At 36.3% G+C, this 24,850-nt stretch overlaps 2 protein-coding genes across 2 annotated transcripts; one reads left to right on the top strand and one right to left on the bottom strand.

Moving 5' to 3' along the window:
- Nucleotides 1-258: 258 nt before the first annotated feature.
- Nucleotides 259-11,983, bottom strand: LOC122844597 (sodium/hydrogen exchanger 6-like). The gene is made up of 16 exons (XM_044140225.1): nucleotides 11,574-11,983; nucleotides 10,932-11,131; nucleotides 10,496-10,573; nucleotides 10,041-10,117; nucleotides 9,805-9,917; nucleotides 9,486-9,591; nucleotides 8,487-8,628; nucleotides 7,705-7,810; nucleotides 6,784-6,872; nucleotides 6,137-6,250; nucleotides 5,710-5,821; nucleotides 5,240-5,393; nucleotides 5,122-5,152; nucleotides 4,133-4,221; nucleotides 3,558-3,663; nucleotides 259-3,173 (listed from the first exon to the last, which is right to left on the bottom strand). The coding sequence occupies exons 1-16, from the start codon at nucleotides 11,851-11,853 to the stop codon at nucleotides 2,865-2,867; spliced, it is 2,106 nt and encodes a 701-aa protein (XP_043996160.1). The 5' UTR covers nucleotides 11,854-11,983; the 3' UTR covers nucleotides 259-2,864.
- A 2,624-nt stretch (nucleotides 11,984-14,607) lies between these two features.
- Nucleotides 14,608-24,043, top strand: LOC122844596 (cytokine receptor common subunit gamma-like). Its single transcript, XM_044140223.1, has 8 exons — nucleotides 14,608-14,711; nucleotides 17,348-17,438; nucleotides 18,008-18,195; nucleotides 18,300-18,433; nucleotides 18,518-18,683; nucleotides 18,770-18,875; nucleotides 19,758-19,818; nucleotides 22,786-24,043. Exons 1-8 carry the CDS (start codon nucleotides 14,648-14,650, stop codon nucleotides 23,038-23,040), a joined length of 1,065 nt encoding a protein of 354 aa, XP_043996158.1. The 5' UTR covers nucleotides 14,608-14,647; the 3' UTR covers nucleotides 23,041-24,043.
- The last annotated feature ends 807 nt before the right edge of the window (nucleotides 24,044-24,850 follow it).

Genomic DNA, 24,850 nt, shown 5'->3' with positions numbered 1-24,850 from the left:
AGCACGTAAAAAAAAAACTGGAATTGCCATCTCATCTATAAGCATATCTATATTCCAAAGCAGGCTTATTGTATTATCTAAAGGTTAGGCACTATAAAATCTGACCCCCTGTCAGCAATTTATAAGAAGTGTGTGTTTCCTCACACACCAGATTATATTGGTCCATCACTTCAAATCACAATCAGACACACTGAAGTTTGCAATTTTAACATGACAAAAATATAAGTCCAAAATATGAAGAGTATAGAACAGTCTGTGTCAGCTTCAAATGTGATTTTATTTGCCTCCACATCTGTAGGATGTTAAACTGATGATACAATTACTTCAGGATTACAGCTTGACTCTTAAAAAGTAAATGAAACTTGTGTTCTCAAAAATAGTTTCCACAATCAGCAGAAACAAAAGATATTTTCACAAATTCAGTTTTATCTCTTCCAGTTTATTTATTTTTTTCATATTTCCAAGTAGATAAATGTGAGAGAACATAGATGAAGAAATGCAGAAACTCAAAGCACATTAAAAATACCGCCCAATGAAACCAGAAACACATGCGCAACCTTATAGATGACACACTTTTTTTATGACATCACAGTCAACTTTCACTTCAGTAGAAATAAGAAGAAAATGTTCTTATGGAGTTACATAGTTCAACAAAACTTTGGACTGATTTCAGAGAAGAATAGACTATTTTAAAGAAAGTGCAGAGCATCATAAAAAACAACAACTTCCCTTTTGTTCCTTTTTCATCCATGTCACTTCATTTGGAAGCTTTCTCAAAAAATACACATACAATATAAGAGTCATGTTATTGTCTGTAAATGTAAGTATTCCATCTTTCAGATTCACAGACAGATGATTCAACAGTAAAAGCACAGACAGATGGGACAACTCTAGTTAAATTATACAGGGAATACTGTGGTATCTGGCATCAATCGGAAGATGTGATATTTATATAGGGTTATCTTACTGCACATGAGCAAAACAAAACATGTACAAAAACAGTTCCTGAATAGGCACTTAAGTTCAAAACAGTTCAGTCAGCCTCTTTTCATCAATGGTGACAACAAATCACAAAAACCTGGTCAGTACTTTTTTTTTTTGTTCTTTTTGTGCATTTTTTAAAGAAACTTCAACCAGATGGAAGCAGTAAACCCAGAAACAAGCATTAGCCCTAATAATAACTATAAAAAAAACTGATCACACATATTAAAACAAACAAACAAACACACAGGGAAGATCTGGTTGGGAAGTAAAAAGTAAAAGCATATGCTACAGTATGGGAAGGATACAAACGCCTGGAATAAATAAATATCTCCATCCTCCTTCAAGAAGACTTCAATGCAAAAGGTACCATGTGGGAAAAATTTAATGCGTTTTTATTTATTTCTAATAAAGTGAGGAGTTCACTACTTGGCAGTAATGATTGAAAATCTACACAATGAATAATAAATAGAAATTTATAATTACAGATATCAAGAATGTTTCTGTTAAATAAATAAATCAGTAGTTAAAAAGACTCAAGATTCAAACAGGTGGGTAGTGCTAAAACTTGTCTCAGTGTCAATACGTTACTTGGTGTTGCTTCTTTGACCTTCACTCAGATGTTCACATAAACTCATCAGGAGCATCTTTCATTTTGGGCTTTCAGTGATGCAGGTGAATTCAACAAGCTTGAAAAACAACAGTCTAACACTCAGCACCATACTGCCAACTCCTTGCTTGTTAGATGATACAGTGATTATAAGCTTAAGCAGATCAATATTTGTCTTGTCTGAATATAAAACTTTTCTCAGGTAAATGATCCAAAGCACACATCAAAACTGGTTGGAAATAGATAAAGTTGACCATCATTAAGCTTCTGAAGAGGTATTCCTCTGCATTTCAAAGACTGTGCTTCAATGTTGAATACATTCTCAAAAACAAACCAATTTAAATTATTTCTACCACTTCTAATAAAAAGAGGGATCAAATATCCAGTCAGATATGTCAGAAACTGATATCTATTAAATATCTATTAAATTAAATAGCAAGTAGTTTTTCTGCAGCTTACTAAAAAGCATTATTACGCAAAATATTAGTGAGAGTGCATGTCTATATTCAAGCCTCGTGATCATGCAAGATAATAAAGAAGGGAAGCGTAAGTTAATTGTTGCATAATCATTCTACCCTGGAAAAAAAAAACATTCAAATACATCTTAAGATCCAAATAAAATGACAATAATGCAGATGATGAGTGAATGTAAACTTCTTGGTTGAACTGTACGGACCAAATATTTGTACCCCTCTCATTAAATGATGTTCCTATTTGTATCTCCTGAGAATCCCAACCTTTGTTTGAGGAAGTTACAACAAACTTAACATCAAGTTAACATCAAGTGGAAAAATGATTAGTTTCCCAAATGTAGTGTGAATAATCTTCTGAGTGGTTGTGAACTTTAAAAGAAATAATTGGTTAAATACAGGCAAAATTAGAGGGAACATAACCCCAGAAAACCCAACATTTACACCAGTTTTAGTGGTTGAACAACACACGCAGAGAAAGTTGGAGCTTTAAGAGACCACAGTAGTAAAAATGAATCACCTCAGATGACAGCCACACACTGAAGCCTCCTGTAGAGAGCAGACTGAGGATTTTAGTCTACATGTAGTGCATTAATAATGAAGATCATAAGATTCTACCAACATGTTGAGCTGAATCAAGCATGGCTCATATCGGAAATGGTAAAATTGATTTTCAACTACTTCCTAGACACAAGGCTGGTCCAGTCAACACTGAAATATTAGATCAAAGACTGATTCATCTTACATGTGAACTACATTTTGATTTAGTTTTTTCTTTTGCAACAGAAACAACAAACCCCATCTTACAGTCTGTGCCTGTGAGGTTCGGAGAGTGGGGGTGAGGGCGGAGGTGGGAGGGTGACGGTTGTTGGGGGCTCCAAAGGGTCATCCATCGGCAGGACAAGCCGCGTGCCGCGGATCGGCACGTCTCGCTCCGCCGGGTCCAGCTCACCATCCCGGCTATCGTTGAACGGCCCGGCGCCGGAGTGCTTGGGGTTGATGGTGCGGGACCCGGATGCGTCGGTGCTGACAGTGACGTCGGCGTACATGGAGCTGACGTTGGCATCGTTCAGGATGAAGTCGGAGTCATCGTCGTGAAGCGGCCCTTCGTTCTGAAGGCAGGAAAAGTGAAATGTGCTGAGTACCGTAAACCTAAGGATATTAGTGTTTTTCTGGCTGGATATTTTTTTGAGGTTACTAAATTCGAGACTCTGTAAACCTGCAGAATCCTAAGAAATAAATAATGACAGTAAGTGAAAATACATGAATTAAATCATTAAAACCAATGTTATGTTAGCAGGAGATATGCTTGTTGCTTCTCTGTTGCAAATAAATCCTTTATAGATTTTTCTTACAAATGTTTGTGTAAATATCATGACACCGTGCTAAGTTCCCTTGTTTGTCTGATCTCTAATCTTTTAGCATCATCGTAAATCTGAGATGTGTTGCTACTTGGGTGCTGTTAAACTGCGACTAATCAAACTTCATGTGCAAACCTCATAGGCCTGTGGACTGGTGAGGCATCGTGCCAGGGGGCCACAGCAAGCCGGCAGAGTAGCAGTGAGAGGGGGCCCGCTGTGAGTCAGGAGGGGCTTCAGGTAGCTGAAGGAAGAGCTTCAGTCAAGGACTTAATTCATCAAGCACTTGAATCTCCAGTGGAAACGGCGTTCAGTGTCTTTAGCATTTATAGTTTCATTAATATTTCCCAATACAATCATTTTAGCAAAGTTATTATACAGAATTATTGTCATTATTATGCTTAACAGGACAAATGTTGATTTTTGAAAAGTACAATAATTTCCTCTTCAAGTGAATTAAATTTGCTTTCAATGGTTTCAGTGTAAGAAGAAACTTATATTACCCTTTTGATTATATAAACAAAACACTTGTCACTAGGAAACTAAATTTGTAAAATGAAAGACTTTCATACATAAAAAAAACATTAATATATCCTTGGGAGAAGAAATCCCCCTTGTAAATCTACAATATTGAAAGTTTGTGAAGAGCCCCTCCTAGTGTTGGAGAAGAAGTCAGCATGACTTCAGAAAGAAATCGGCAGGTTAAAGGATACTTGTGGTCGAAGTTATACCAGATCCTGAAGGGCCAGGCGCTCTCATGCTTGGTGCTTCTCCTCTGCGACCCATCCAGCACAGCTGAACTCTGGAGAGCACAAAACTGCACTTTAGTTAAAACCTATTTCATACATCCTACAACAGGATGTTCTCAAAAAGTTCCCCGCTTTAGATGAAGCATATTCTCTGGCTTCCTGTCACAATATTAAAAAAAAAGTAGGTGAAGTTTAAGTCACTTAAAATACATGAACAGCAGAAGGTGGTTCTGTAAAGTACTGACTTCAGAGGGATTGAATACAAATCCATCTGACATTTCTTGAATTGTTATTCTGAAGAAAAATCTAAATCCCTTCAGAATTTCTCTAAGAACATAAAATTCTTAGAGAATACATTGATGCTTTTATGTGCATCATGAGCAAATGTGAGTGACTTCAAGGAGTATTTAGACTTTTGCAAAGCACTTAATGAAAAACTAAACTATATTCTGCAAAAGAACAAAGTTCAGTGAAGTTCTTGGGTAAAAATATCCACTTCCTTTATTATTGAGCTTCTGATGTTGCTTAACTCACCACTGAAGCTTTTCTTCAACAGACCCACCCTGCTTTTCTGACACTTTCTGCCCTCCTCTATCAATAGATGCATAACATTTCTATGCTGATAATTGCCCCAGTGACAGTTCTTCCCCTATTTAAGGCAACACATCTCACATCAGGAAACACTTCTCTCTGTTGAGGTGATAAACCTCTCCTGTACTGATAATCAGATGCGGTGCACCAGTATGTGCTGTGCTAAACAAGCTTGCTTTGAATCGCAATGTCCAGTCACAGTGGAATAATTTATTTATTTATTGATTATGCGACATTAGTTCTACTGGCAAAAACGTTAAAAACTAAATAAATATCAATAATCATTATTTGTGCCTGCAATGATACTGGTGCCTCCGTAGGTGGTGCAAACCACTTTATTAGACATTGCAGTTATTACTTACGGAGTGCTCCTGATCAGAATCCACTCCCACTCTGAAATGAATCGGAATAGGAACACAGATGTAATAAACGGTGTAGAAACAGCAGCAAGAACAGATGCAAGTAGATAGCCAGTCTTACGGTATGCTCATGAAAGACAGCATGGGCGTAGTCCCCCCTCCACAGATCCACACAGTGAAGAACACAATCAGCAAGGTGGTCGAAAACATCATCTGACGGGCATAAGTAGCTGTGTCCCGGATAGACAGAGCGAAAGTCATCGCCCCACGCAGACCTAGGAGGTCAGGAGATGAAACAGCGAGACTGAGAGTCTGTGTTTATGAAACTGGGTTACTCATGTTATGGGAACAGAGTCACACTTTAGGAAGCCTGCATTGAAGACAAGGACAAAAGAAGCCCCTATAAACACTAAATCTATTGTCATCTTGGCACTGATAGCATAAGTCTGATGTAAAGAGCTCTAAAAAGTTGTCTAAAAAATACTGTTCTTCTATAAAAAGATCATCTCTGCACCTTATACGTTGGTGGGTTTTTTTTTTTTTTTAGTATTTTAGTTTTGCTCCATTTGAGAGTTCACATTTACCACTCACCTGCAAACATCATAACATGTTGAAAGTTCATTCCGATCTTGTTTCTCCGGCCCAGGTTGACCAGGAAGGACAAGGGATAGATGTTAGCAGCCCTGCCCAGAAATACGGCCAACTGCATGCAACGCGGTCAAGGACACAACATGGTGGAAAAAAAAACAACACAGCAGGTGGAAAACAGCCAAACGGAAAGTGTTTGTGGGTTGAAGCACATTTTAAAAACCCCACGCTAAATGTCTGACTAATCTGTCCTTTTATGTGTATTTTCAATTTCCATTTTGGTTTCCGTTAGCAGGAAATAAAATGATAAACTGATAGCTTCTGGGCATGCAAATATTTGGTGATGATTAACGCAGTTAGGTCTGTCAATTCAATGCTTCTTGCAAAGGTGCAGGTGTGCTGATCCATTGCAGAGCAGAGTGAAGGATACGAAGGCTCCGATGATGAACATCGGGTTGAAAACGTGTGACTGAAAGGAGAAGAGCGTCAGGCCCATGTAGGAAAAGATGAAGTTTTCTGCCAGGAAGTTCAACAGCTCAAACAACTGAAAAAAAGATGGAAAATTGATTAAAAACTAAGTGTTATATCAGTGTCAATAAGCAAAGTTAAACAAATTTTGCTTCAGAAGCACGGATTGCTCACTTTTTTCATTTTTTCTTTCAATCTTTTAGTTCAGAGTAATTTTTATTATTTTAAGACGTTCATCCCATTCAATCCGAATTCAATTCAAAAATACTTTAGCGTGTAACAACGAGGTAAGGTGAATTTGTTGAAGATCTATCTAAAAAAAGTCATCAGTTCTGACGAATGACATGCCATGTGAACTTCTGAGAATTATCTGCAGTACATAAAATCTACATCCTTTTTTCTGAGTATGTGTTCATGAAGAACATCGGTGCAATTTTTTCTCCTCCCTTCTTTATCCGTTCACTTTCTGTGGCTGCAGCATTTTATAAAGAATTCCTCTATTTCACAATGTATGATGCAGCTTGACAAGAAATAGTGGTTACACAATTGGTTGAGAAACAAAACTGCTTCAGAAGAGACAGAAACAGTTTTATGGATACAACTTTTTACCTGTTTAGTCCTGTCTTGAGAATCACGAGAAAGGTTGTTGTAGGTGTAATGAGCCTGCGTGATCCCACAGAACAGCACTGCCACAACACCTTAAAAAGATTAATATAATTTCATCTTCTAAGGGGAGAAAAATGCATTTAATGAAACATTTTGTGCAAAGAATATAGAAATGACAAGGGGAGGAGTTGGAGTGAAATTGTTACGCAGTTGATGAACCCGGTAACTTTTCAACTGTTCCTCGTTAACGTGACATAAATAGGTTGTAATGATTTTCATTCAGTCAGGACGTTACGCTGACACTAGAGTCACATGCGTTGCAGGTAGATTGTAGCAAAGAATTGATTAATGCCTGGTTTTAAAATTAGTTAACTGGACCTATCGCCATTATTTTGTGCCCATTGTTGGACACCACACGGCAGGAACGAACCCGATCGAACCGTTATACCTAGAACAGAAGAAGCAGCTGCGCTATGTGATTAACTCAAGATAACTAAATAGGCTATGTAACTAGGACTATGCATGCTATGCATGTAACTAAGACCGCCCTAAGAAAATAAAAAGAAAGGGTCTGACAGGAGCTGTTTTAGAGTGGGTAGGAGACTGTAACTAAAGCACGCTCCCGTCCATTCTCCTTGCAAGTAAATCTAAACTCACTTGTCTCTCTCTTCTTTTTCAGTTTGAGACTGCTTAGGTAGATGAACCTAACATTTAAGTTGCTACAATGAAAGATGTAGTGAGACTTCAGCAGGTATCAGGAAAACACAACACATTAAGGCAAATGCCTCATATAAAAGTCAGAAAGGTCTGCAAAAATTATTTAATTGGGGTATTCCATTTAGAACTTTTTACAAGAATTTAACGTCATTCATTTAATTCCTCTGATACTAAAATGTCATGCCTGCTGTATGGTTGTAGATGTACCTGTCATCCCGCAGGCCTCTGCCAACAGAAAGGTGCTCCAGGACATCAGGAAAAATAAACCAGTTTCCAGTAAAGGGAAGTCCCTCAGCTTAGTAAACTTTGTCACGTAAGAACAATTTCAAGTTAAGGAACAAAGCAGCAAGTTTTGGACATTGAAAAACAAACAAATACAGTATACTTATTACATACAGTTCAATCTGTGATAACAGCAATAAAATAAAATAATTGTAGCTCATTATAGAGGAAAAAAAGATAGAAATATTGTAAAATAGAAGTTTCCTCCAAGATGGTTGGGGCACCCAAAGATGTTAACTGAAACATCCTATTTGCACAATCACTGTAGATGATTCTGAGGTAAAAAGTTTATTTTTGTGTGTGGTGAACAATATGATACAAACTATGTATGTTATGTTTGAGGTGGTAGGACAGAGTAGATTTTTTTGGGATGAAAGCATAATAATGGTTGTTATGGAGACATTGTGATGCCATTTATTTCCGTTTTGACTGGAGATATGAAAAGGTTTGGGTGAAGCTAAAAAATAAAGTCTACAGTTACATTTATTTTATAGTAACTCTAAGGGTTGCTAATAACTGTGAAACCCAGTTTAAAAGTTTAATATTTGTCTTTTAGACTGAGGTGAGGATGGAAGATCATTTTATTTGAGACTTTTTACATTTTTTCCAAGGCGGGTAATTAGCATGGAGGGCAGTGTAGGTATCACAATAAGAAAGATCTTTGTATATACAATTATATTAATCTATATAATTACAGAAAAGGATATCAGAGCAGTCATGACTCCAGTAGCCACACCAAGAGAAAAAGATCCACTGAAGACACCCAGGAAGACGCCGAAGGATTTCAGCACAGCCATGGCTTCGAAGCTGTGGCTGTTGTCCCCAGCAGGCTGGTACGCCACGACGGAGCTAAAGGACAGTAGGAGTACACAGAAGCATTTACAAGGAAACTAGAGGTTGAGTCCTTCTGAGAAAACAGGAAGAGAACGTGGTCAAACACATGCTTGTATTTCCTTCAAATCAGAAATAGGATATTCCTACAGCAACTAAAATAGAACTGGGTTTTATAAAGAAAAAAACGTATATGAGGTTAGCATGCTGCAGAGGAATTAGAAGCATGAGTTCCACTTTATTACCATTCAATAATAGGTTGCTCACATTTACAAGTTAGTAAAATTATAACAAAGTCTGATTTTCTGATTACAAGCATGATAATATGAAGCAAACTCAGAAAAACACAACAAAAAGGAGAAGAAGGGGCTGCAGTTGCAAAATTATACTGAGGAAGGGGAGCAATTATCCTAAAGGTGATTTAAATCTACATTTTAATTTTAATAACTGCAACACATCAACCAAAAAAAAATTCTAATGTTATACCACAAGCAAAATGCACACTGTCCTCCCAAACTAAACCCACCCACCGAGGAGTAAATGTCTGGTTTTCTCCCAGCCATTCTTCAATCTCCTCAGGCATAACTGAGCTGTCCTCTCCAGCGGAGTGAACAGCTCCCTGCCTGCTCTGCTTTTCAAAGCGCAGGAGAACGCTACGTTCATACGTACAGACAGGCGGTCAGTGACACAGATGAGTGGAGAAAGGCAAGCAGTGGAATGACAGGGATGTTGATGTTAGTGTGGTTCATTTCCACATGGAGAGTCACAGTTAGTTTGTAACAGTACTGTATGGGCAGGGAGAACAATCCTTATCTAATGCAATTTTCACACAGATTATCAGGGGTGCAGCGTCCTGCTCAACGTGTAGTACTCACGATGAGAGGACGATGGCCACGGCATCGTTGAGAACACTCTCCCCAAACAGCAGAGCGTACAGATCCACGTCTACCTTCAGCTCGTTGAAGATTGCCAGAACGGTCACTGAGGCAAACAGAAACAAACAGTGAGATTTTACAACAGAAGAAATACACTGAAGGTCTTCAGATACAGTCTCCAGTGAAGCTAATGCTGACATGTTAGCTATGCATGCAAGAACTGGAACCATGTTGCATGCATTTTTCCTCACGGGAATCAAATTCCTGCTTTAATTTAACACTGCATATGAGTAACTGAGGATTTGATGGTACTTCCTACCTGGGTCTGTTGCCGAGACGATGGCCCCAAAAAAGAGGCAGTCAGTAAAGAAAAAATCCCCCCCCAGCTGACCCACAACTTTCATGAAGGACACAAAGCCATACATGATGAGCCTACAGAAGAAGTAAAAAACATTTTAAACACTGAAAATATCAACAAATTAACTTTAACTTATTTAACTCAGTGAAACAAGTTATTTAGTTTACTGTCATATCAAAGAAGGTCAGATGACTTACCCAATAACAAAGCAGGATATGACAGTTCCCATGAAAGCATAGGTCAGGATGGAGCCAATGTTTCTGAAAAAATGTCTCTGAGAAGAAAGAAGATAAATATTAATTTATCAGACAGAGGCTGTACAAAAATACAATAAGAGTCAAACAACAGTCAACAAAACTAACATATAGTTATGCCAGTTTTGGTCCTCCATAGAAATTAGTCAGATTTCCAGCAAACTATCCAAGAAGCTTTTTGATACCCAAACTACTTTACCAAAGTCTTAAAATTTAAAAAGCAATCGTATCAAATACCAGTATTTAAACATCTTCATTTGAACAAAGAAAAAAACTCTTATTATTCCCACATTTAACCATAACTGATCTATAACAGAAAAACTTTAATTGTGTTTAATGTAAGGCAGTAAGAGAAACAAAAGAAACTGTCTGTTGATACAGACAAATTCCCAAATTACCCTTTTCAGACTGTAACCTGCATGGAAGATTATGGGAGGCAGTAAAATGTTGAAAAACACCTCAGGGTCAAAGGTCACCTAAAAAGAAAAGGAGCAAAAAGTTATAACGTTTTACACCAATTAGTCAATTCAACTTACTACTTCTCTGCTTGTTTTTGCAAAGTGTAGCATTTTACGAGGACTGTCAAGTTAATCTATCAAAATCACTGTTGCATATGTATATATTAAAATGAAATCTAAAAGTATGTGTTAATAACATATTTATGATATAATTGTTCGTTCACAATAGTTAACAGGGGGTCCTAAATGAATAAAACCTGGTTAATTGTTATTCTTTATTATGTACTTTCACCAGCTATAGTGTAAAGTGTCACATCACTGCCACAGTTGTTTTATGGATGATAAGCTAAAATGTGGAGGAAACACTGCTTCTTGCCTTTCGCAGCATCTCATCATCCTGCACTTGGTTGTCTTTTCCCCGGCTTACTTCCCCCTTAAGCGTATATTCATAGAACCTTCCGCTGACGTTGACCAGCAGAGTGGCAGGGCTGGCGTTGACGGCACATTTGAGGACCACATCGTTCATGCTTTGGGGCACATGAATGCCAAAGCGCAGGATCACACCCACCAAGAGACCTTTGAGTAAATATGAAGGGGGGATGAAGATATACATATAGTTTTACCCAGAGGAAGCATGAAGCTTTTTTCCCTCTTTTTTTTATCTCAAAATGATTTAAACCATAACCATAACCATTTTAACCATAAAGTGAGTGACCTGCATTAATGTTTATAACCTGGAAAGTGGATCATTTAGATTCCCAGAATTCAACAGAAAGACAGTCCAGTTAAACGTTTTCATGTACGTAAACAAAAGGCAAATAACATTATTCACTAGTTATAAGCAGGCTCGAGCTGTCCATGTCCCTGACACGTGAAGAGAAACAATTTAATTGGCTTAGAGGTCAAGTTTAAGCAGCTGACAGTTTCCGTCACAGGCAGCCAGTCATGAGGTGTCTTTTATTTTGACTCGATTCATTAGCTGACTGACACGATTGTTACCTAACGTTAATGTTCTTACCGTAGATCATAGCAAGCCCAGTTTCGTGCAGGAACCTGAAGCGGCGGTGCTTGAAGAGCCATATGGTGAGGATGGTGAGCGTTAGTAGCATTATGAATATGAGCAAATAGGCACTATCTTGTCGGTGGCTCTCCTCGGCCATCCTCTCGGTAACGTCATTATCCAGAGCGGCGTTTTCGTCGCCTTGGCCACCGACAAGAAGGACCGGGAGCAGGAAAGGCAGCAAAAGGGACGCTTTGGGCGGTTTGGAACCCATGAAGCGCCTCGGTGTGAATCCCATTTTAGCCTTGTGTTAGGGAAATTACATTTGTCGTTTAAATTAGCGCCGCTTTAGCAGAAGAAATAGCCTCTCTTGGTGGAACGCAACTGACAGCTCCTTCCGCAGCCTTTACCAAAACACTGAGACTTCCGGTTTTTCAAAATAAAAGTCCCATCATAACTGGTTTAGCTTGTGGAACAAACAGCGACCCATCATGGTTCTCCTGAACAAAACAATACATATTTTCTCTTAACATTTTTAGTTAGTTATTTATGCTGGAGATATTAAAACGTTTTGTTATTTCTGTTATTTTTGTGATCAATGGTGGTAGGCACCAGCACAGCACCCCTCCAAACCTCACTAGGGAAAAGGGTGTAAGATGGATTGATGGATGGTATTTGTATTTTTTCCTTGCGCAGGTGGCAATCTCCTGCAGTCAGATGACATTCAACAAAGAGACAAACAAAATAAACTATACAAGCACACGGACACAAAGGCAAATTAAAACCACCAATAAACCTTAACTCTTGCGTGCATGTGGAGAACATAAAAACCCAGGACCTTCTTGCTGTAAGGCAACAGTGTTAAAAACCCATAATCATTCAAAAATATATAAACTAGCAGCTGTTTACAGTAAAAAAATATATTAAAATAACAATTCCATCCAATTTACTTATAACGCATACTTAAAAACAACAAATGGTTTACCAAAGTGCTGTACATCAAGAGAATAAGTATAAATTAGTAAATAAAGTAAACACATAAAAAATATATTTCACAACACATCAACTCACACAGATATACCACCCAAAAATACAAATTTTGGGTGGTATGTACAAGTAACTCATAATATACATAAAAAGGAGCAGCTGAACAGCAGGTATGATGGATAGGGTGGAGCAAGTCAATTAACACATGTAAAAACAAACAAAAGAAAGCTAAAATCAATTCTGTTGCAAAAATGGCACCAGCGAAGAGCAGCCAGAATAAGAGTGATGTGTTCTCACCAGAGTGATTGTGTCCTATATATTAACATCTTTTAGGATGGAGATTATAGTGTTGACTGGTGACAAAATGAGACAAAATAATTTCTGACAAATATTTTTATTTTTACTTTTCAATTTTTGCAAAGAACACCCAATGCTTGTCCTTCCACCTGTGTTCAGCTCTCCTACAGGCCAATCAAGTGACATCACTCTGCCTGAGTTGGCTGTTTAGAACAAGACAGAAATTTATGTCAACTCTGCAGTCTCAACTACAATTTTTCTAAAAAATTTTTTATATATTTTGACATAATTTAGAAGGTTTTTAGGAAAGACATAAACCTGTGATAAAGGCAAAAAAAGGCTCTGTGTGATCACTGTGAAACAGGAAAGGGTGCGGTAAGATTAGCTTATTCAGAAATGTGCTTCAGAAGTTCGCTTGCCCTTGTAATTCTGTAGAAGATAAGTGAATTCCAAGCACAGGCATGAGACAGTTCTGTTTGACAGCACCAAAAAATGTTGTCTACTTTTGAATATAATATACGTTAGCATAGCCGTCATTTTATAAAACTGCATATAATCAATTTTGGGTGGTATGAATTTATAGGACATCCACATTGTTAAAGTAGTTGTATTTCTCCTAACTTTTCTAGCCTAAAACTCAATCAAACTAGTAAAAACATGTTTATTTTTAATAAGATCTAATGCATACCTGACCGGTATACTTTCTCAGTGACAAATACTCATCAACCTAACTGTGCACAAATACACACAAAAGATACCATATCACATATAAAGCCCAAATTCACATGTACGAGTGGAGCACCTAATACCTTATTTTTTGAAAAGCTATTTCCTGCAACAGGAAGCCAAAACCACAGTGTAGGAGCAGAGGACATATAGACATCAGATGAAGTATGATAGTTCTGTCATGAACAAGATGTTATAAAGACTACAGCCACTCAGATGATGCTGTATGTGTTGAAACTCTTTTTAGACTTATCCTGACTTGTTTCTGAAAAAGGCTTTTATATTTTAAAAACTTATTTGCATGTTGGTAACAACCTAAGTAGTAAATACAAGTAAATAAATCAAAATTAATGCATTAACTATATCTTGTGCAATAAAGTGGAATGGAACAGTGCAAAGTTATTGATCAAAAATGTATTAAAATGTTCTTGATAAGTGGTGGAAACTCGCCTCTTTAGGACTTTAAATGAGGTTCAGCTCTTCTCATCCTCTCTAAGAAGATATGAATCACATGTATTGCTGGGCTTCAATTTTGACTCAGTCTTACACAAACTCTTAAAGTTGGGGGCCTCATGCTCCAGTGCAATTTTAATTCAGCCAAGTCTGTGTATAGAGCATAAGCAGTCTGACTGAGGTCATGCTACAGCATCTCAATCAGACTGAATGTTGGACTTTAAGTAGACCACTTCAAAACCTACTTTTTGGGCCAATCAGGTGGACTTGCTTGTGTGGTTCAGATCATATTTTACTGCATAACTCAAGGACACAAGCGTTTCAGGTCACAAACATTCTCCACCAGGGTTTTCTGCTAAAAAGGGGAATTTGTGGTTCAGTCAATTAAAGCAAGTCAGTCAGGCCATGAAGTACCAAAACATTCCCATATCATTATCACCTTCATGTTTGACTGTTTCTTTTTAAAATTGTTTTAGTCACATAACATTGATTCTGCACGTTGAATTGTTGTTTTCATGAATGCGTAGGCTTGTCAGACAGTTTTTGGTACAGGAAACAAAACCCAACACGGAAGTGCAAAGCAGAAGGGAAGTAAAGACCTCAAGTCACAAAGCTTCTTACATGTCACGATGCCGACTTGTGTGTTTTTGTTTCTCTGTCTGTTTGGTCAAATACTGGCTAAAAAACCTCCTGGTAAGAACTTTTAAATTATTACTTTACCTATTAAACTATTGAAATATGGTTGTATTAATAATGACTTTTATAATGAAGTTTGAATGTGTTTGAACTTTAACGCTACCTGATTTCCTGAAAGATTTTTGGCAGGTTGAATCAAAATTTGTTAAACAGAATTGTCCTCCTTTCCATTTCTTTTTGTAAATATTCTTGCTGATCTATCATATATGAAACACTACAAATAGATTGGTATTAATTATTTCTAGGTTTTATAATTTTAATAAAAAAGTAAAGTGAATGTTTTTAAAAGTGAAAACAGTACTGATTAAAAATAAAAAGAGGTTTTATATACTTTTATCTATAAAGAGAAAAAGTTTTGGAATTTTGATTTAACTTTGTGTTCTTCAGATTGTCGCTTCAGAAGAAAAAATCCCCTTTGACGTCAGTTCTTGGTGATGCCCCTGTGTTTTTGTGTTTGCTCATGTCCGTACCGCAGTCAAAATGCCACCTAAATGTCAAATGTTTCAACGCTGGATCTCTCGCTTACTTAAATTTTTAAATAAGCCGAGATTGACATTTATTTAAATTCTTAAAAATTGAAAAGAACACAAGAGTCACGCTGTGGCACCACCAAGAGAGAAATGACTGATCACAAATATAAGAGAAAACTCAAGTTTTAGTTAGCTAAAACATTAACTATTAAATACAAATGTATTTATGTAATTGCAGTTATTTATCTATCCACACCTTGTCATTTAAGTTATGGTTATGGGACTAACATATTCAATAAATTATCATTTTAAAAAAACTCAACTAGGCTATAAAGTATATGGTGTACTAAAAAGAAGCACAGAAGACAGAAAGGATTTAAAAATTGGCAAACAAGAAATAGTCCCTACCAAACAGAGAATTATTAATATTAGAATTATTTTTATTATTTGGTGTGATTGTTGTAACCTTTGATCACCTTGAAGACAAGATGTCAAACCCTAATTTTTCCTTTCTGATAAATAACCTTGTCATTCTTTTTTCCAAAATTAGACCTCCTATATTTTCTTCTACAGAGCCAGCAGCACATTTTTTCCATCCATGTAGTGCATCATCATCATTTATTTGACATGAACAGAAACCTGAATTTCCAATGAATTGTCAGCCTAGCGTGTTTTAAAACCATTTTTAATTAATGCTCTGCTGACGTGTTCTGTTAGAAGTTGCTTAATAATCTTCCTCTTGTAGATTAATAATTATGTGAATACATGCAGCATTCATACTTTTGAGATGTTCCAATTCTCGTGGTTTGCTTCTATGCACTTGTAGACCCTTTATTTCTTCTGCGTATTTTGTGTTATTTCAACCATTCAACTTTTACAAGATTAAAATATTTCTGTTGTACATATTGTTCTATTTCTAATTATTATACTTTTAAAAATATTTCACTTTTCAATATTTTTTGCCTCCATTAAAATGAATGGAAAATCTCAAAAAGTGCGATGAAATTTGCATATTTTTTAAACTGAATTAGTTCCACATACTTTGACTTAGAAACACAATTCAAAGTTCAAAATTTAGCATACCCTCTCTGGCTATTATTACATGTTTCAACTTCTTCCATCTGTCTTTCTCTCTTTTCATAAAATCCCTCTTGAAGATTTTGGTCAAATTCTGATCATATTTAATTCTTATATATAATGTAATATTACACACCAAAACTTAGGTTTTCTCTTTATCTGTCCTTATATCTGTCTCCTCAGCTCTTTTTACCTCTCTCTTTATCTTTTCAGCTCTCTCTATCTATCAATCTTCCTATTTAATCTTCTCCACTCACAGTTGAACTTCTTTAATGTTTTTGCAACTTTTGACTTCAAACGCTTCAGCAAATTTCAGCAAAAAACATTCACCTGACCTCTTTCATATTACAATTTCAAGGGCAATTTTTGCTAGTTTTTATATATTCCTTTTAAGTTGTTATCTGTCTTTGAGAAGATAAAAATATTACACATTTAGCATAAAAGGTAGTAGAGTGTATATAAGTGTCTTTATTAAACATGGTGGCAAAACCAGCAAGTGGGACATCTTGAGATCCTCTTCAAAAAGTAAACAAAAATACTTTTACTAAGGCTGCAAAGATTAGAAAAGATAAAAACAATACAGAAAAGCTTGGGCACCAAACTATGCACACATTTAAGAAGAAAGCTACTTCAACTGGCTCAAGTGCAGTTTGGTCAGTAATCTTCCTGTATTTTCTAAAGTTTATAAGATGAATACGTTTCAAATCATAAAGCAAACATATTAAAACCTGAAAGTATTAAAATGTCTGCAAGTCTCTTTATGAGATTCTTTGCTTTATAATCTTCCTCTTGTAGATTAATAATTATATGAATGCATACACATAATTAGAACATGGCCAAAAATCCCTGGTATATTCAGTTTTGTCTCATTTAGTTTCCACCACAGTAAATGTATTTTCTCTGTAAAGCCAATGAAATATTATTTTCAGCTGTTCATAGTAAAATAATGGCATTTTCATGGGATTCAAATAATATTACAGGAATACACATAGTGATGTATATTTACTTCTGGTATGTAATTGTAACTGTACATGTTTTTGCCCGATTTGATCGTAAAACTTTTCAATCTTTTTTTATTTACAATAGATGTGAGTTGTCTAGTGATTAACCTGGAATCTATTCGCTGTATGTGGAACCTGCAGGGGACTCCAGAAGTCAACTACACCTTTTATAGCAGGTTTGTATCCAATGGTAATCATTTATTTTACATGTGTTAATGAATAAAACAAGAATTAGCTGAATGCAGGAGTTCTTTTTAATTTGTACTAGTTTGTACTAGTTGTTTTTTTTTACTCTGACAACCCAAAATAAAATTCTCTACAACTAATTACCTTTGTAAGTCACCTTACAAACAGAGTTTGTAGAGTAAACAGAGTCTGCCCTGCTTTATTTTGAGCATACCACCCCAGTGATCAATGGCAGTATCATACTTCTTTATAACTCAGAAATTGTGGCAAATGAATAGAGCTAATTCCTGGAAAGAAACCAGCATATTTATTTTAGGATTTGTGTTTGAATACTACAGAATTAGGTCTTTATAATCACACACTGCCATATTATGATGATTTATGGAAAGAAACAAAAACAAAGCATAGGCAAAGCAGTATAAAACTAGCAACTACTTATGGTATTATGTATCTTCCAGCCACTCAGTGTCATTTTAAAGTCTGTGATTTAACTATTTACGAACAAAGTAAATTTTATTTTGGTTGTAATTTAGTTGAGTTAGAGAACATTTCTCCACAGGTCTGGAAGTCAGAAAGCAAATGTCTGTGCTGAATACCTGTTGGAGAAAGGAACAAATATAGGATGTACACTTCCCTACAACAATCAGCAGAGATTCAACTCATTTTACACTAAACTGTGGGACGGCAACAGGACCGTCACACCTCTAGATCGTGTTCCAGAGATAAACCATGATCTTAGAAGAAAAGGTAATTTCATCTAAAGCATGTTTAAAAAAAGACTCCAGTTTTTATTAAATACCGGAATACAGATATATGAAATTTCCCTCATTTCATATCCATGTTATCCCCAGTGAAATTAAACCCACCAACCAACCTGACAGTAATGAATGGATCCGACATGAACCTGTGGTTTTACTGGAACCACACTATAAAATCTTGTCTGGAGAATGAAGTACGAATTAGGAAAAACAACAACAACTGGGAGGTACATGGGTTTTTTTTTTCTTTCTTTTTGTTACCCATATTTTAATGTTCCAAAATCTTGCCTCATTAACTGTTTGTGTCATAGATTCAACCAGTTTATCCTGGGCCAATGAGTTACTGCCAAAACTTACCCTCCAGCACTGCCAGATATGAGCTGCAGGTCAGAGTCAGATTCAAAAACTACTGTGGGCAGTCTGACTTCTGGAGTGACTGGAGTGAGCCTGTGGTCTGGGGATTCAATAACACCACAGGTAAGGCTGCAGGACAGATGGTGTATGCTGAGTTCATGCAGAAAGAAATTGTGTTAACAGGATGTGAATTTTTTCCCTTTTTCCAGTCTCAAATATTAAAAATGAGACAATGCCAGTGTGGACAGCAGTGCTGTATGTGGTGAGTGCCATCACCCTCATTCTTCTGGTTGTGATCCTACTGCATAATGAACGGTGAGTCATGATTATTTTTTCCTCCTCACTTTTTTTCTCTTTATATTAGATGTCCTTTGTTGTATATTTCTAATTGTTTTTTTTTCATGGACATGACTCTTTATTTAATATCACAACCATATCAAAACTCCCATTTCCTATTATCTACATTACAAAACTCTTTTCCAGGTTTGGTATAAAGGTGGATTCACTATGAATCTGATGCATCCATCTACATCCAACTGAAACCCGATATTTACAGACACTACTGCTAAACATTTTTTCTGACTTTCTAACTTTAAATAAGTGTAAACTATTTAAAGCTTTTCCTGTTTTGGGTCAATGAGGTTGAGCAGAATTATCCTTAAATGTTAAAATAATTATTTCAAAATTTTCTAATTTTGTATGACTTTACAAAATTAGCTTGTGACATAGACACCATTGATCTTAAATTGTATTTCCAAAGAAGCTGTTTTTTTCTTTTCTCTTGCTTTGAATTTATGAAATATGATCTTTTTGAAGAAACAAAGTTTCACTTGCTTTATGCTTTTTTTATTTTACCTTCCCCTTTTTCTTTATCAAGTTGACACCTGTGACCACAGACCTTATTGGAAATCTAGAAATAAATTATAGCAGGTGATTTTTGTTAAAGTGCAGCATTTTAGTATCCTAGAATGAGGTTAAGTGAATGCTACTTCTTCACTATATAAATGCTTGTCAAATGGAGAAAAACATTCAGGTTCTTATTTATTTCAAGTTATATGTGACATATTCTGCATGTTGAGACAACAAAACTCAGGTCATTTTTTAAAGAAAACAACTTCTGTCAATAAGAATGTGTTGTATGTTGATTTGGTTATTTAAAAAAAAAAAACATTTTGACTGTCTGCAACTTTTACACAGGATCAAAATCATCCTGATTCCTCCACTTCCCAAACCAGCTCTGAACTCTCCTGATGTCGAGGTTAGTAGCATCTGGAGCCTTATTCCTGCCATCCTACTGTTTTCTATCTTTCTATATCTGAATCATGTGTTGCATCGGTCTAAACCTGAGGGGGAAAAATGCATTTTTGCAACATCACTGTTTTGAATAATTTATGAGTATTGGGATTAAGGAGGTAAAATGCCTAGTGTTCAACTGTACTTGAACTATGATGTCACTATTCTGTTTTGTTTGTTTTTTGGGGGTTTTCTTCTTCCTTTTTTCATATTTGAGGACCATCTGATCACCTGGAGAGGAAAACTTAAATCTCTTTCACTGCCTCCTAGTGGTTAAAAAATTATCAGTTAAATTAGAAAATAGAAAGTTAGAAAGTTAGAGGTAGATTTGTTGTTGTTTATATCAGGCAATCCAAATACATGAGGCTGTGTTGGTTATGCACGGTTTACATCTGCAGCAGGTATGCTGTTTCCAAACATTTGCAGTGAAATGTCCTCTTCTTGTTGAAAGCAGAGTGTCCTCTAGCGGTCAGAGTTGGGATGCCAAATTGATAGACGAGACCAACGAGGTTTAGTTTTACAAGTTATAAGTTCTGCATCTTTAAGCTTAAGTAGGGGGAGAATTATTTTAATATTCATTATGATAGACATGCATAACCACACTACTCCTATTTTCTCTTAAGGACAACTAATGTGGTTGTGATTTTGAGTGATTCTCTTTTTGCTTTACATTAACTTCATTGCTTTGTACTACTTCAAAGTCAGTTTGAAAAGTGTCCCTTCCCAGGTTTAAAGGTTTAAAGCAGGGGTCTCAAACTCAATTTCCCCGGGGGCCGATGGAGGTAGAGTCTGGGTGAGGCTGGGCCGCATCGGGTTTTCCACAAGAAAAGCTCTTACAAAAACATTCCAATGTTAGCAAATTACTTTATTTTTATTTTTTAAACACAAAATAAGATGAAAAAATAAATAAATTAACAATTCATAAGAAAAAAAAAAAATCAGTAATAAATAAATAAAATATAATAATAACACAGCAGCTATAGAAGACTAGATAAATGTAATTATAATATTTCAGATTCAAATGGCTGTATTAACCTTTAACCTTTAACTTTCTGAACATGAATGGAACATTGAACATAAACTGTTATGAATATAACAGTTTATATACTGTTTATAAACAGCGCTTCCTCTCACATAGCCGAGCCACATTTGGCTTAAGGGAGGAGGCAGTTGAGACCCTAAGTAGAGCTTGAAGATGCTCGTCAGTAAGTCTGGACCTGTACTTGGACTTATTGAAGTTCAAGGTAGAGAAGAGCTGCACAAGTATGTGCTCCCAAAAGACACATGGTCCGCTTGAACATTTGGGAAAGCTCAGGGAAGCTGGGTGGCAATTCTCTCAAAATTGCCCAAGCTTGTCTGCTTTTTCCACTCACCTCCTGAACTTGGCTTTGAGTTCAGAGTGGCACTCTTGGGTCAATGAGCTCCATTTGAAGCACTGTGATTGGTAAGTTAGTTCAGCTCCACACAACACTGAAAAGTGCCAATCATATCAAACTCGGCAGTGTTGGTATAGTTACTTTGAAAAGTAACTTTAATCGGACTACTGATTACTCCTTGAAAAAGTAACTTAGTTAGATTACTGACTACTTGATTTGGAAAGTAACTAAGTTACACTAAAAGTAACTTTTTAGTTACTTTCAGCAGGTGCTAACAACACTCCGCCTCCTGTGAAAATCACATTGAGCTTTGCCAATACTTTTTTGTAAGCTATTTTATAATGGTAACATCAACAATGTGTCTCCACTGATAAGGTTGAACTGAAGAGGAGATTGTAGAAAAATAAAAAACATGAGTAGTTTGTGTGGTCCACTGTTGTCTGGAAAACTCTAAGAAGGATTTTACAGCCCCCCCCTTTCCTCCCCCCCCGGCCTCCAGGTTCTGCGTTACGGCCCTGCGTTTGGTGTCACTGCGCACAGATCTCCTCCTGCAGCTCACAGCTCAGATGGCTGTACAGATTTGTGACACTTATCTTAGTATTAATAATTAGAATTAAGTTGCCATTATAATTATTGGAAACTACGGACACGTTCATTCGTGGCTGTTTTCACGTTTATTGCGCTGTTTAAATTAGTCTCGATGTTTGTAGTTTTCTGAGCGCAACGCCAAGCTCGACGTCATTCAGAGGTAATATATTAACTTGACATTAACAAAGACACAGCGGACGGATCATCTGAGAAATGATGAACAGGAGAGATGGAGTAAGACTACCTTAATGACGAACAAATTCTGGGATTTATTATGAGTCTCTGCTTATTTCAAGCCCAAATGAGCAACTTCACGCTCAAAACGAGCCCAAAAGCGCAACTCCGCTCATTAAATCGGCAAGCAACTTTAAAAATGAAGCCCAAAGCCGCTTATAATAATCGGACTTGTCAGCAGAATCTCAAAATAGTTCCAGTTTTTCCACCAACAAAATGCGCATCTCCCTCCATTGTTTACATTTCTGTCGCATAGAGACGTCGGTCACTCGACAAGACGAGTAGAGGAAATACGATTAAATTACAAAAGAAGATAGTAACGCAAAAATGATTTTGATAAGTAACTGTAGTCTGACTACTGGATTTGAAATAGCATATTACTCGTTACTGAAAAAAGTGGTCCGACGTCAGTAACACGTTACAAATTAACGCGTTACTGACATCACTGCTCAATGGGCCACACTAACATTAAACTTTCATATTAAGGTGGGGGCCACAAACTATCGTCCCGAGGGCCGCAGTTGGCCCGCGGGCCGCGAGTCTGAGACCCCTGGTTTAAAGCTTATGGTTTAGAAACCGGGATATTGTTTTTACTAAAATACAAACTGAATATATATCTAGAAAATTGTACTGTTGAACCAGTACAGTTAAATTGGATATGATGTTTGATGCATTTGCTTTGTGAAAAATAAATGGAGATTTAAGAAAATTGAACAATTTTTCTCTTCTTTTAGGATTGGTTTCATTTCTCTAAAGGCCTTATTAAAGAAAGGTTTAACACCAACTTCAATGAGCGAGCCTGCACCGTGCGTGAGTACCAGCCGGTCTCTCGGTCCGACAGCAATGGCTCTGACAGCTCTCGCCTCACCACCAGCACGGATCAAACCGACTGCTCTATCCCCATCGCAATGAACGAACCAGAGGACACGTCTGCTCCTTTTTACACCACCGTAATTGCTTCGGAAGAAGAGCAGCAGGTTTCTGTGTAAATGTCACCTCAGGCAAATTTATATCTCAAAGTAAAAAAAAAAATAAAAAAAATCTTTCTTTTTATCTCCAGGATTACTGGAAGAATATGTGTAGGATGTCTATTAGGGAAATGGATGGAAATAAGAACATTGAAAACAATTAGAAATCAATAAATAAAATAGGGATCAAGATTCTAAACTCCATACTCAATATTTCAGGGATTTGTTATTCGCCTTCAATTATATTATATTAAGTTTGGTTTGGTTATTGAGTTTTTCAATACTTTTTATATTACATAGATAAAATTAGCTAGACCACACTGTTAAGAGTGTTCTTTTACTTATTGCTTAATTTCTGTCTTATATAATTTTTTTTCCATGCAAGGTATATTAAGGATCTGAATTTTCAACATTTTGTTTTGAAATTTTTAATAACAGTTATTAACATTGATCTGTATGTAGGACTTCAGTAGCTTTGTATAAACATGTTACGTATAAGTACTATATATTTTTACCACTGCGACAGACTGGCGACCCAGGGTGACCCCGCCTCTCGCCCTGAACGCAGCTGGAGAGGCACCAGCAACCCTCCCGACCCCATTAGGACAAGGGTGAATAGAAAATGGATGGAGGGATGGATATTTTTACCAAGTTACCTATATTGATCTATGGAATATTGTGAAATATTTTCTATACCAGTGGATTTTCAAACCATGTAATTTTTTAGGAGTGCATAGCTGACCTGTAGATTTTAAAGATTTTACAAGAACAGATTAAACTTGTCTGTAACTGACTATTCGGCAGTATTATTTTGCATAAAAATGTTTTATAGCTGACAGGCTTGCAGGCCTCAGACTTGCATAACAAACACCGTCATTGTTATACAATTGGCACTGTATTGCTATCACTTCACCAAATTTTATTCCAGTGGTTTCTGTTTGAATGTCACATTAATGTAATCTTTTGACTTCTGTCTTGGTTTGTATGTTTAATATCAAGATTAAAGTTTGGTATTTGATTATGATTCTTCATTATTCTTCATTCCCCTTCTACTTATTGCAAGAAAACAATAACAACAATAATAACACAATGTATAGTCCATATTAATGATTGCAGCAGAAAGGCAATCCTATAAAATAAAGCAAACGCTACAACTGAGCTGTGTCAATCAAGACATATTTAGGTCCAAGTACAGATCTAAATCTATTTGAGAATCTTTAGTGATGCTAAAACAAAAACAAAGGTTTTGCAACAATAGTCTTTTGGAAAGATTTTGACATAATTATTTGCTTTACCTGCTTCTTGTCTAAACCCTTGGTAATGCCAAAGTTTTTTACAGTCATCAGTCTGGACTAATTGGCACTAAATTCTATCAGAATAGCTTTCTAACTATACAGATTTTAAATGTTTTCTTGGCTTTATGTGCTTTTTTTGCACCTCTTTTTCTTCACATGATTAATACTTATTCCCTGTTACTTTTTTTTTATTTTTTCACATGTATATTAGGTAGTCATTTTGGAAAAGTTTTACTAAAAAATATGTTAATTTCTTATTTCATCAGTACATCATACATACTCATACATCAGTCAGGGAAGCTTACATCCCTGACTGATGCAGAGAGTATCAGTCAGGGATGTAAGTCAGCAGAGATTCAAAACATTTTACACTGAACCTGGAGCCTTAAATACTGTTCAGCTGAAGAAAATAAAATAAAACAAATTAATCTAACACTGAATTTATTTATAGTATATTTTAAATGTCGCTAGCATCAGAAGCCTCATCCTAAGACCTTCACCCTAAAAAATGTTAATCTGCATCAAACAGCTATGTT

Source organism: Gambusia affinis, linkage group LG15 (genome assembly GCF_019740435.1).
Source record: "Gambusia affinis linkage group LG15, SWU_Gaff_1.0, whole genome shotgun sequence".
Classification (NCBI taxonomy): Eukaryota; Metazoa; Chordata; class Actinopteri; order Cyprinodontiformes; family Poeciliidae; genus Gambusia; species Gambusia affinis.
The sequence above is the reverse complement of the archived record's forward strand: the minus strand, read 5'-3'. Positions and strand labels throughout refer to the sequence as shown.

Coding starts and splice junctions, on each gene's coding strand:
- LOC122844597 (XM_044140225.1), bottom strand. CDS start 11,853: ATGGGATTCACACCGAGGCGCTTCATGGGTTCCAAACCGCCCAAAGCG. Junction 8,629..9,485: donor GTGGCCATCGTCCTCTCATC/GTGAGTACTACA, acceptor ACTGTCCTTTAG/CTCCGTCGTGGCGTACCAGC. Junction 5,153..5,239: donor CTGTCTTTCATGAGCATACC/GTAAGACTGGCT, acceptor GATTCATTTCAG/AGTGGGAGTGGATTCTGATC.
- LOC122844596 (XM_044140223.1), top strand. CDS start 14,648: ATGCCGACTTGTGTGTTTTTGTTTCTCTGTCTGTTTGGTCAAATACTG. Junction 14,712..17,347: donor ACTGGCTAAAAAACCTCCTG/GTAAGAACTTTT, acceptor TATTTACAATAG/ATGTGAGTTGTCTAGTGATT. Junction 17,439..18,007: donor AACTACACCTTTTATAGCAG/GTTTGTATCCAA, acceptor ATTTCTCCACAG/GTCTGGAAGTCAGAAAGCAA.